The sequence below is a fragment of the Nycticebus coucang genome, chromosome 14 (assembly GCF_027406575.1).
Source record: "Nycticebus coucang isolate mNycCou1 chromosome 14, mNycCou1.pri, whole genome shotgun sequence".
Lineage (NCBI taxonomy): Eukaryota > Metazoa > Chordata > Mammalia > Primates > Lorisidae > Nycticebus > Nycticebus coucang.
In genome coordinates, this window is record NC_069793.1 from 80,001,803 (window position 1) to 80,014,625 (window position 12,823).

At 35.4% G+C, this 12,823-nt stretch overlaps 1 protein-coding gene across 4 annotated transcripts in view; it reads right to left on the reverse strand.

The window, feature by feature from the left end:
* The window catches only part of DLG2 (discs large MAGUK scaffold protein 2), a 2,435,891-nt gene that overhangs the window by 1,899,462 nt on the left and 523,606 nt on the right, over positions 1-12,823 (reverse strand). For 3 of the 4 annotated variants that reach the window (XM_053560234.1, XM_053560232.1, XM_053560228.1), the window contains exon 1: positions 6,305-6,655. The exons of the other annotated variant lie outside the window; for it this stretch is intronic. In XM_053560234.1, coding sequence (XP_053416209.1) covers positions 6,305-6,334 — 30 coding nt within the window. In that variant the 5' untranslated portion in view covers positions 6,335-6,655. Of the gene's footprint in view, positions 1-6,304; positions 6,656-12,823 lie in introns of those variants that run through there. 4 annotated transcript variants of the gene reach the window in all.

Consider the following 12,823-nt stretch of genomic DNA (forward strand, 5'->3'; position numbering starts at 1 on the left):
ACAGAGTCATCTAGACAGGAGAGTGGTAAGTGGAAGTCCCCCAAACAGGAACACGGTTGACAGTTTCAAATAATAGAAAAGAGCCATCAAGGCAAATGTGCCCATGAGTTTACTGAAACTCAGTGAAGGTAGCACGGATTTAGAACCCGGTCTGGTCCACGCATTTTTAAGATTATTGGAGAATAAAATATAAGGCATAATGATAGAAGATAAGACAAGAAAGGAATTCAGGTTCTAAGTCAAGAGAAAATTGCATATTTTGGTAAATTTGGTTACCAGGGCTTCCACATGAAAGTGAAAACTGTTGGGCTTGTGTATTAGGGTGACCATCCTGGCAGCTGGATGGAATACCTCATAAAGGAACATTAAGCTATTGTGTTAATGGTTTGGTGTTCCAAGGTGTTTGATGCTATTTAAATGGGTAATCCCAGGTTACTAAAACAGTCATGGAAGCTCTTCAAGTGACTCTTTTCCCCGATTTTCTACACAAAAAGGCTAGACCGTATTAAATCTCCCCTATTATTAGCTGTATTTCTGCCCTGCTGTGCTATTCAATAGATTTTCCCTGGTCAATCAAGCCCCTTTCTCCGGTCTCTGTTCAGGAGATATGCCAACTTTCAGACACTTGGTTGGGATGACAGGCATCAGGACCAGTGTTACTGGCAGGATAGATATGAAGAGAAGCACACCAAAGAAAGATAGGAAAATAGGGAAGTTGTGGACCCAAATATAGAATAATGCATCTGCCCCCAACAAGGTGATATGCTAAACATTTGTATTTCTCCTCTCACTGAATCCTGAAAACAGTCCTGTGAGATAGGTACCCTTTTAAGGATGGGAAGACTACAATTCAGAGGTCATCCAGCTAATGAAAGGGTAAATCATAATTTTCACTCCATAGGCATAAGGATGGACAAAGGAGAATGTAGCAGAAAATAGGAGAGAACTCAAGTCAGAATAATGAAATGGGAGAGAAATATGGGCAAACTGCAATTTGGAACTAGTGATAATAATAAATGAAAAATCATATTTTCTTTAAGATCATACATATCTCAACTTCTTAATAATTGTGATTGGGCTCCTACCTATCTGTATCCTTTATATCTTATTATTCATTTTGAACACCTTACATCCCAGTCACACTGGCCCTCCTTTCCATCAGATGTGCAATTTCTCTTCCACACACACACACACACACACAACACACAGACATGTGCCTAAAATATTCTTCCCACTCCATTGTGCCTTCCATTCTGAAACCAGCTTGACTATCACTTCCTTAGAAAAGCCTTCTCTGACATTTATCCCTGCCTACTTTGCAACAAAATCCATCAGGCATCCACGTTGTCATTTCCATAGCAGCCGATATTTACCCTTACTATACATCACTGTTGTTATTATAACTGGATGTTTTTTTCATTAGACAAAATGTTTCCTCAGATGGGATTGCTAATTTTATTCGATGGCTTTTAGTAGGTCAAGCACATAGTAGTCATTCACCTAAGTACTTGTTAGGTGAATAAAATGAATAAATGGATGTGCTGCTTCTACCACGAGAGGAACTACACACCTGCATGAGTAAATATCTTGCCTATGAACACAGGACCACTCAGGAAATAATTTGTTGCCTTGGTGATTTGTTCATATTTTCTACATAAAGCTCTGGTAAAAAGAAAAAATTATTTTAGCCTCCATGTAAACTATATTTGTAAATATTTCAATTATGAGTCCATTTCCAAGAGGACAACATGGCACTTTTTTCTATTAAGGTCATAACAAGTGATATTATACTTAACTGTCTCTAATAAAACATTATTAATATCTTGCAACAATTCTTATTTCATTTCCTTTTAGAAATTCTGTGTGACTTTATTGTTTAAAAGATAGTGGGTTGACATAGGCAAAGAGTGAAATTATATTTGCAGAACAGATATGATATTAACAACATCAATAAAAGCTTCTTTTATGCTGCCTGGTCCACTTTTCAGTCTGCTATTTGATTTTATTATGCATATTAACCTATTACACATACAAAGAATTAATAGCACTATCATGCCTTTATTAACAAACTACTAATGGCAATTTAACATACTACAGTTTTATATGTAGATTTTTAAAAACTTTTTTAATATCTGTAAGTAAGGTTAACAAACAACTGAAATCATAAATGTGTAATTCTCCTACTACTACCTTTTAAGATACTTGGTTAACCTGAATAATTTTCTTTGTAGAGATAATATATTCTAGATTAATATTATATTAGAGATATAAAAGACCACAGAGGTTCAATAAAATATGAACACTCATTTTACGGAGAAGGACAGAGATGCCCCCTATGCCTCTGGGTGCCCAAAGTCAGAAAATTCAGATATACTTTGACTTCTCACAGTTCCACATTTTTTCTGTCCTTATATTAAATCCTCTATGCTACTACATATGACGCTTTAGAATTCCTACACAGCAAAAGAAAAATTGTAGGGACTGCTTGCATTTCGTGAAATTTATTCCAGAATATTTTTCTACCTGTCGCCTGAAACTATTGTCCTACTGGCCAATCATTGAACAGCATGGCTCTAACGTAACATAATCTAACGTTATTTTCCTTACATTTTAGTTTATTGGGATTGTTATCTTTCAATTACTAAAAAAAAAATTTAGGAAATCACACCATATAAAAAATGCTGCATTAGTGACTAAGTGTTTAATTGGTGCCATTCAGATGACCCCACTTACTTTTTTTTTTTGAGACAGAGCCTCAAGCTGTCGCCTTGGGTAGAGTGCCGGGACATCACAGCTCACAGCAACCTCAAACTCCTGGGCTCAAGCGATTCTCCTGCCTCCACCTCCCAAGTAGCTGAGACCACAGGTGCCTGCCGCAACACCTGGCTATTTTTTGGTTGTAGCCATCGTTGTTTGGCGGGCCTGGGCTGGATTTGAACCCATCAGCTCAGGTTTATGTGGCTGGCGCCTTTGCCACTTGAGCCACAGGCACCGAGCCGACCCCACTTACTTTAATAATCATACCCAAACAGAGGGATTCATAAAAAATACAAATTGTGAGTTGTTCAACAAATTATCATAGATACAAATCTTTCCATATGCCAGAAATTGTACTTTACCACATCATTTAAAATAGGTAATATCGTACACTTTTTACAAACAGGAAATAGAGGGATGTTAAACTTATCTAGGTCCTATTTGGAACAATTTAAATCCAAGTCTTATTCCAGAGTCCTGCTCCTCACCCTAAAACATGTTATTTCTCTCTCAGTGGTGATATCTGTAACAAAAGAGTTGAAATGGAAACTGAACACAAACATTTGAAAAAAAGAGATGACTCAACCTTCATATGAAAGTGAGTTGTCTGAACGTTGGACCCGACCACTTGTGATCTATGTGTGATCAACACAAATTTTGTGTTGATGGCTACTCTGATGACTTCCTAGCCTAAATTATCTTATTCCAAATCTGAGAGGTTCTGCAAATCAGTCTAACCAGAGCCCTTATGACTTTAAGCAATTGGAGTTATATGGGGTGAGATCTAGGGTAAGATTATTTTATCGTAGAGTTTAGATTATCATGAAATGTGCTACAGCCATTTCCTTCCTTTTACATGCAGAAAAAATAAAAATGCTTCCCTAGCACGTCTAATAGATCCTTTCTATTGCCATTATTTTCTTGATTTATCAGCATCCCTTCTCTCATTCTTCTAACATTCATTCTGAAGAAAGTGGAGCAAAAATGTAAAGAGAAATTTATTTCTACCATATGTGTAATAGCAGGGAATGGAAAAACTCAGAGGACATTTAGTTCTAGGAGCATCCAAAGGGACAGTGAGTGCCTGGAAGGGAGGAAGGAAGATGCTATCACCAGTGCTTGTATTTGTTTCCCTTCCACCAAATTGCGGTAGTGAGATGTGCTGTAGGGGAAGCGGAGCCCAGGATGGATAAGGATAGTTAGCAGTTCTGGTCTCACATAAGGCTTCTATAAGGCAAGAATTTAAGAAAGCAGCTCAGCCAGATCTTCTAGAAGGCAGATTTATTGATGGAGGAAAAAGACATGAGGACTACATTTAGATAGAATTAAAATTTCTAAATTGTTGGCAAGTATCAGGAAAGTGGAGCAAAGACATCCCAAGTGCATGATCACTTGCAAAAGAAGAGTGAAATATCAATAGTGGTGAATGGACTAGATAAGATTTGCATACTGAAGTTCAGCTTTTGAATCAATTATGTATTATTTACCATTGTAACATCAGAATGTAACTTTGTTGTAAGTACGTATACATGTAAAGATATTACATTCGCCACCTTAGAAATATTCATGAATATAATTAATGAAGATAATTCATTAAATTTCATGAGTCTATATTCTGTTGACTAATATACCTTATACGATAAATTAAAATAACAAAATGACACATCTCTTATCAGCATTTAAGGCAAGATAATATTCTTACCTTTGTATCAGTGGTAATCAATATTTTGGTAAGAAAATATAAAACACATAGCATATTAATTTATCAGATCATATTTTCCAGTTGAGGAACTTGGATTTCAGTATTGATTTAACTCATTCAATGTAAGTCTTCCAGTTTAGAATACTAATTAAAACTTTTGATAACTTACTTTAAAAGTTCTAATTATAGGCTGGGTGACCTGGATCACACCTGTAATCCTAACATACTGGGAGGCCAAGGTGGGTGGATTTCTTGAGCACAGAAGTTCAAGACCAGCCTGCACCAAGAGTGAGACCCAATCTCTAAAAATAACCAGGTGTCAGGGAGGCTGAGGCAAGAGCATCTCTTGTGCCAAAGACAGTGAGGTTCCTATGAGCTATGACACCATAGCACTCTACCCAAAGTAACAAAGTGAGACTCCGTCTCAAACAAAAAAAAAAAAGTACCAATTATGTTTCACAGTATCTGAAATTATTATAATCTGGGAGTAAATAACTATAAAACACATGTAGATCAGGATTGACAGTATTCTATTAAGAATTATATCACCAAGTATAACACTTCAGGAAGAGTAAAACGTTTAAGAAAATATCTTTTTTTGAAGGTTACTTAAGGACATATAGTTTCCAACCAGCTTTTATAAAATTTATTTTAGTCTATTTCTACTAACTTACCTGAAAATAAATGACATGCTTGGAAATTTTTAAAAGTAAAATAATAAGGTTTTCATCTAATTTAGAAACTTGATCAACTAAAACAAATAGATTTTAGGCTTCAAATCCACTAACATTAGTTAAAACTGCCATGTGATACTAGGCCTTATGGAAAGATTCCTTTTAAGAATTTTTGGAATTTAATCTGTAAAAGTAAAATTCTTAAGGCCATACCATGGGAACTTGGTTTGTGGCTTCAAAACTAAATAATCTTTTCTTTAGTGGTAAAATGAGATCACAGTGGAAAACGTACACTTAGGGAATCTCCTGTACTAAGTTATTGATTTTGTCACATTTTATGGTTATCTAATCAATGTGAGATACTAAAAGAAGTATCTCAAATTAACTCAAGTTATGCTGAATGCAAAATAGAAAGGGAACTAATAAATGTCTTTTAATTGGTTTTTTTAGAAATAATAGTAATTTATATTCAAATAACCAGTGCTTATGAAATTTAAATATGCTATTTATAACTGATGACAGAATAAAATACTTTTGAAATTTTTAGCTATGTTCTGTAAAATAAATCCATAAATGATTGCCAATGAATTTTATTCCATTCCTACTTTTATATTTCAAATATTATAAATATTGTATTTCTAATCAAAATAGAATCAGTGAAATATTAAATCTTGTGTTTGTTTTAAATCAGAGCCTAAAGACATTTTTCCTTTAAAAAAAAACACTAAGATGCAAAATCAGAATTCTCCAATCAGAAACAATATGTCAAGCCACAGTAAAGCTGATTGGCTTCTTCAAACATATAAGACATGCTTTTTAAATGAAAAGCTAATTATCACACTCAGAACGACTACCCTGATATGTTCTGTTAACGTGATGTGTGAGCTACCGCTACTACTATGGATATTTCACTTATGAGCTATAAATAGATGCCAAAGCAAATTCTGCCATAATAAAACACAGGCAAATTCTCCTTTCATTTGCACAAACACGCAATATCACTTTAAGAAGTTGAAATCGCATAAAGACAGGACCCTCAGACCCAGCAAAGTAAATTATACTAATCATTTTCTCTCATGAACAGGCAGTACCTACTAGCGCTGTTTAAATACAAAACCATAATAATGAAAGAAAAATGCTGCACACACAACAGTCCTGTTTCCTATCCTACCTTTGTGGTGACAATGCACAGGCAATCCATCCTGGATCCCTACACAGGACTCAGTACATGGAAATCACACCAGCAAATCAGCAAAGGTGATAAAAAAGCCTTTTGGTAAATAGCACACAGAGAGAAGCAGAGCCTGGATTCTGCACAGATGCTTTTTCCAAGGGGGCCCTCATGGGAAACTCGAGCCCTCCTCCATACAGATCAAGGCAAGCAGGATTCTCCTAGGCACTGGAAAATCCCCTAGAAATCAGCTCCGGCAAAAGTTCCTGGTGGATTGCTGGGCTCCGCTGCTGCATGGTCTTTTACTAGATTCTGTGATCAGAACAAGGCTCCTGTGAGTGCCCCGCACAGTTCTACCGTGGAGATGAATGTTATACCAAACCCCAGAGAATCACATTTCAGCTCTCGTTCTTGTTTCTGATTCTGATCTGCTGCTTCAGTATACCCATAAGATTTCCCTTGCCAAAGTCCCCCCTTGGCTGCCTCCCTCTTTCCTAGTAGCAACTCTGAGTAAGCACTATACAAAAAACTACCCGGCCCATCTATCAAAGGGCTGTCGTTCTGGTGCCAGAACAGCAGCTTTTGGTAATAAAAAGCTGTATTATAAGCATGATTCCCAGTACCTAAATGACTCGAAAGATATGACTGAAAAGCTCAGGTGCATGTGGTGCTGCATACATCACATCTCAGCTCACTTGCAATTACAAGAGCAGCTTTTTATAAATGACTAACAGCTGGATAAGGAAAATTGGGCCAGGGAAATAAAGAAACTGGAGATTTGGAGGCTTTAGTTAGAAAATGTTAAATTTCTCCTTTTATTTGTGTACCTATTTGGGTGTTCCATGAAGTATACAAAAATAAACAATCTGAATATTGAAATGAATAAGCGTATTATAAAATTGGAGTGGGAGGAGATTCCAAAGTGTTTACAAAAGTTTCACATTCTGAGACAAAAAGGTGAGTTCTGTCCCAAACTTTTCACTCTTCACTGGCTGTCTGCAGGCACTTACTAGTTGGGCAGAGCTTTGTGTTCCCTTCTGCAGCATTTTAACAGCTAAATGATTAACCCTTCCCTCCCCCAAATCCCTCCCTTTCTTAGTAAAGCTGCTACATCAACTGCCTTTGAGATGCTTGACAAGCATCACTCTGGATAATGACATACTTTTTTTTTTTTTGTCATCAGTTTTAAACACATAGGCAGAGACATCGAAACAGTCAGAAAACCACAGGTGCTCAGAAAGAAGGGAGTCGGGGAGGGAGAGAGAGTGAATGTTAAAATGGAAGGTTCTGCCTGACCAATAAAAATGGAAAATCAATGCCTACCTTTCCCTAGGAAGAAAACACATAGTGAACTGGACCACTGATAAAGTCAAGAAGAAATGTCTAGGGACCTATACTTTTTGACTGCCTCTTCAAGATAATGGCAGGCCCATTCCCTACCCCACCACCCAACTCCATTCTCTATTTTTTTATAAAAAGTATATTTTCTATAATAAATAATTTTTTAATATATGAACATATAAGACTCTTCTGCCTTTCATGAATTATTCAGGTTCTAATCTCAGTATCCTCCTGATTGCTGGCTAAATAGATGAATGTCTCAGAAAGTGACATGTCATTATTTCACCAAAATGAGAAAGTATTGTTTCCAAAGATGTGTTTTTAAAACACATAGCCAATTAGATATCTGTTCAGAGAAAAAAAGGAAAACAAAAACTCCTAGTCTTCAACTTGATATAAAATTTTTAAAGGAGGTTCAAAAAATTATTTGTGGTTAACGTATAATTCCCTCTGAACTACTGGTATAACTTCATAGAATTTTCATGTTAAACAACTCTGGTCCATTTGCTTAGGTAACTGTCTTAGGTTTCAATCGTATGAACTAGTTAAAGAAGCATCACTTAGTCTATTCACCTTATTTATTACATCATCATAATTATTAATTTAACTCAATACTTCCTAACTTTATCTCAGAGTATGTAAAACATCATATTCTTGAGCATTCCCAAGTATCAGTGATACAACCAAAACATTTAATAAGTAATTAATACCGATTACCATATTCATGTTCAAATAGGCTTTGTGTCCCCACAGTACTTTAAAGTTGACAGAACACTTGTCATATACTCATAGGTTTAACTAGTTTAAGTTACTTCCCAGTAACTTGGTAACTTTCAGAGCCAACGTTAAAGAATGTGTCTCAACTAGCCGGGTGTTTGTGGCAGGCGCCTGTAGTCCCAGCTACGTTAAAATTCATTACTTTTATTTTGTTTGTTTCCAATAGTGGAAAAAATCTCTAGTAGGGAAATAGCTCTTGTGTGTTTTCTAAAACCTAAGCACCTTCAGGGCAAATTAACGTATATATCTGGCACCTAGCATAGTACCTGCCACTTAAGAGGTACAAAATAAATATTAGAGGCATGAAAGAATGATCACAGTTTGTTATACCATTTATTTTTCTTTATAGGAAGTTAAAATAAAAAACCTCTTTAAACCTATGATCCCTTGTCCATAAGAGAGCCATTATATACATAGAGTGACTATAACATATATACACATATATATTTATGCACATATGTAAGAAAGAAATATATTGGTGCATGTAGCTGAAGGCATTGAAAAATAAAAATATTTTCATTGGCAAGACAGTGTGATTAAAAAAAGTATGGTTTGGAACAGTATTATTTATAATGGATAAGAGCCGCCACAGTGCTTCAATCACAGTATGCTACTAAAGTAGGTGCTTGCCCTTGGGATAGAAAAACAGTAATAAATACAAACATTTTTATTAATAATAACAAGTGGCTATTTTCTGAAGAACTATGTCAAATACTTTGCAAATATTCTTTCTGATGGTCATAATGTCCTTTAGAAAGGAATTACAGGCTCTGTAACCCATAGCACAGTGTTTATGACGCCAGCCACATGCACCGAAGCTGGCGTGTTTAAGCCCAGCCTAGGCTTGCTAAACAACAATGACAACTGCAACAAAAAAATAGCAGGGTGTGGTGGTGAGCGCCTATATTCCCAGCTACTTGGGAGCATGAGGCAAAAGAATCACTTAAGCCCAAGAGTTGGAGGTTGCTGTGAACTGTGATGCCACAGCACACTACCAAGGGTGATGTAGCAAGACTCTGTCTCAAGAAAAAAAAAGAAAGAAAGAAAAGAAAGGAATCACAATTCTCATTTTTGTAAAGAAACTGAAACTGCCCGAGGTGATATGACTTGCCCTACATGACGCAGAATCTAGGTGACCCCACCACAGAGGACCAAGTCTATGTTCACTCTGTGTCATCATACCTCAAATCCTGAAGCCATTTCTGTATCCCTGGATCCAATCTAAGAGTAATGTACAAACACATCCAAAGGCCTTCTCCAGTCAAAGGTACCCTGGACTCCAAGCAGGCAATTAATAATAAATCTTGGATTTCCAAAAGGATAGGTACATCTCCAAGATCCTACACTGAGGCCTTTCATAACTTTTAAGGTCCTTGGGAACAATTCCAGAGTAATGGACCCCACATTAGAAAAATTAACTTCAAAGGAAATAACAGAAGAAATCCACCCACCTGGACTCCCACTCCCATCTTTTTGTTCCCCATTTACCTAGGACAGCAGGAGCACAAATGATATCTGCAAAGCTTGTTAGCTTAGTAAAATAAATAGATTGCAGGCAGGTCATGGCAAAATGCCTGCCCTCATTTACAAACTCTCCAGAGACAAGTAAGAAATTATGATCAACTGGAAAAGGACTGACTTTTCCAGAGACAGTCTATGATGAAAAAAAAAAAAAATCAGGATAGTATTGCATCCTGAGAATAATAATGAAAATAGGAGTCTACATATTCTTTGCAAGTTAAAGGCATATCTTTGCAAAAGTAATATAAAAATTAAATTAAAACAATTTTGAGTGAAGCAAGACTTGCTACAGAAAGGAAGAAATTTCCACTTTTAGGCTATTTTCTTTTTTAACCATGGATTTGAATTGTATAGACCTGAATGATATGTTAGTTTTGCTTATGGAAGTGAGTTGGAACAGAGTTAAATGATAACCATGTATGTCTCTCAGTTTTTATTATCAATATCTAAAAAACCTTTGAAATTTAGATAACTATAAGCAGTGAGCTAAAAATTGTAAAATATATTCAGTAAGCATTCTGTTTCCCTAACAAATCAAACTTTACATAAACTTTGCTGGACATTCAGTATATAGCTTATGAAGCTCAAATTTTCCTGCTGTTATACAATGCTATGGGTTGAATGGATTCCAAAAATTCAAATAGTTGTGTGGAAGTCATAAATCTAGAAAGCTATATAGTCTGAAATAAAATTTTCCTTTCAAGCTAATATAAATAACCTCAGCAGTATTGCTAAATGGCATTCCCACACTCCATTCTCCTACACTGCAAACACACTAGCCTGTTACCTGTTCCTCAAATATCTTGCTCTAATTCTTCCTCAGGGCCTTGCATTTGTTGTTCCTTCTACCAGAAATTCTCTTTTCTTGGATCTTTACATATCTAGCTTCTTCTCATATTTCAGGTCTCTGCTTAGGTGTTGACTCATCCATAAGACCTTCCCAAACTGCCTTACATCCCCTTCCATCATTCTCCATGACAAGGTCCTAATTTATTTTCTTCATAGTAGTTATCACAATCTGAAATTATCTTCTTTACTCATCTCTTATTTCCCTTGTGTGAATTTTATTTGCAAGAGCAGAAACTTTGTTTGTTTTGTCCATGGCTATATTACCAGTGTTTAGAACTTAGATGCTAAATTATTTTTCTAAACAAATTAATTTGTTTTATTAAATCATAAACATATAGATCATGTATAAATTAATGCATTTATGGGGTACAATGTGCTGATTTCATATAGAATAAAAAATGCTTACATCACACTGGTTAATATATACCTCATCTCGTTTACTTAATTATTGTGTTAAGACATTTATACTCTATACTAATAGATCCGACATGTACCCTTGCATAATGCACCATAGGTGTGATCCCACCATTCACCCTTCCTCCATCTGACCTCCAGGTAAACTCTTAAGGAAAAAAAAAAGACTAGATCTTAAAGAAAGATGGATACTTTACCTCTTTCATGTTTACATGGATGGAGCTGGAACATACTCTTCTTAGCAAAGTATCACAAGAATGGAAGAAAAAGTATCCAATGTACTCAGCCCTACTATGAAGCTAATTTATAGCTTTCATATGAAGGCTATAACCCAACTCTAGCACAAGAATATGGGGAAAGGGCCAAGGGAGGGGAAAGGATGGGGGAAGTCAGGGTGGAGGGAGGGTAATGGGTCGAGCGACACCTATGGTGCATCTTAGAATGGGTACAGGCGAAACCTACTAAATGCAGAATACAAATGTCTACATACAATAACTAAGAAAATGCCATGAAGGCTATGTTGAACAGTTTGATGAGAATATTTCAGATTGTATATGAAACCAGCACATTGTACCCCTTGATTGCACAAATGTACACAGCTATGATTTAACAATAAAAAAAGACTAGAATTGGTAATCCAACATAAAATTTGCAGTGTATGGATTTTAACATAGCTATGTTTCTAAAGAGGTGATTTGTACTAATAATATATTTACAAGTATATAAAATAAAAAAATAATTTTCAGATGAAACATTAATTTTTATTTTAAAACAAATTTATTGTATATAATTAAGGTATACAACATGATGTCATGAGATACACATACATATAGTGAAAAAAGCTACTATAGTGAAGCAAATTACCATATTCATCATCTCAGATAGTTATTTTTTTTTTTTTGGCTTTTGTGGCAAGAGTAGCTAAAATCTACTCATTTAGCATGAATACCATAAACTGTACATTTTTATTATTTAGCATCTTCACGTGGTACATTAGATCTCTAGATTTGTTAATCCTACAAAAATCCACTACTTTGTATCTTCTGACTACATGTGCTCAATTTTTCTCTCACTAGTAACCACTATTTTGTTCTCTATTGCTGCATACTTTAACTTTTTTTAGATTCTATGTATAAGTGAGATCATGCAATATTTTTATTTCTACATCTGGCTTATTTCATTTAGCATAATGTCCCTCAGATTCATCCATGTTGTGGCAAATGGCAAGATCTTGTTCTCTTTTGGAACTGAATAATAGTTTCTTTATACATTCAGCTGTTGATGAACACTTAGGTTGTTTCCATATTTTGGCCATTGTGAATAATACTGCAGTGCATAAAGGAGTACAGGTTATCTTCACGTGGTGCTGATTTCATTTCTGTTGGGCATATGCCTAGAAGAGGGATTTCTGGGTCATATAGTAGCTCTCTTTTCAATTTTTTGAGAAATCTCCATACTATTTTCCATAATAGATATACTAATCTACATTCCTACAAACAGTATATAAGAATTCACTTTTCTTCACATCCTCAGCAAAATTTGTTATTTTTTTGTTTTTGTTTTTGTTTTTTTTATTGTTGAGGATTCACTGAGGGTACAATAAACCAGGTTACACTG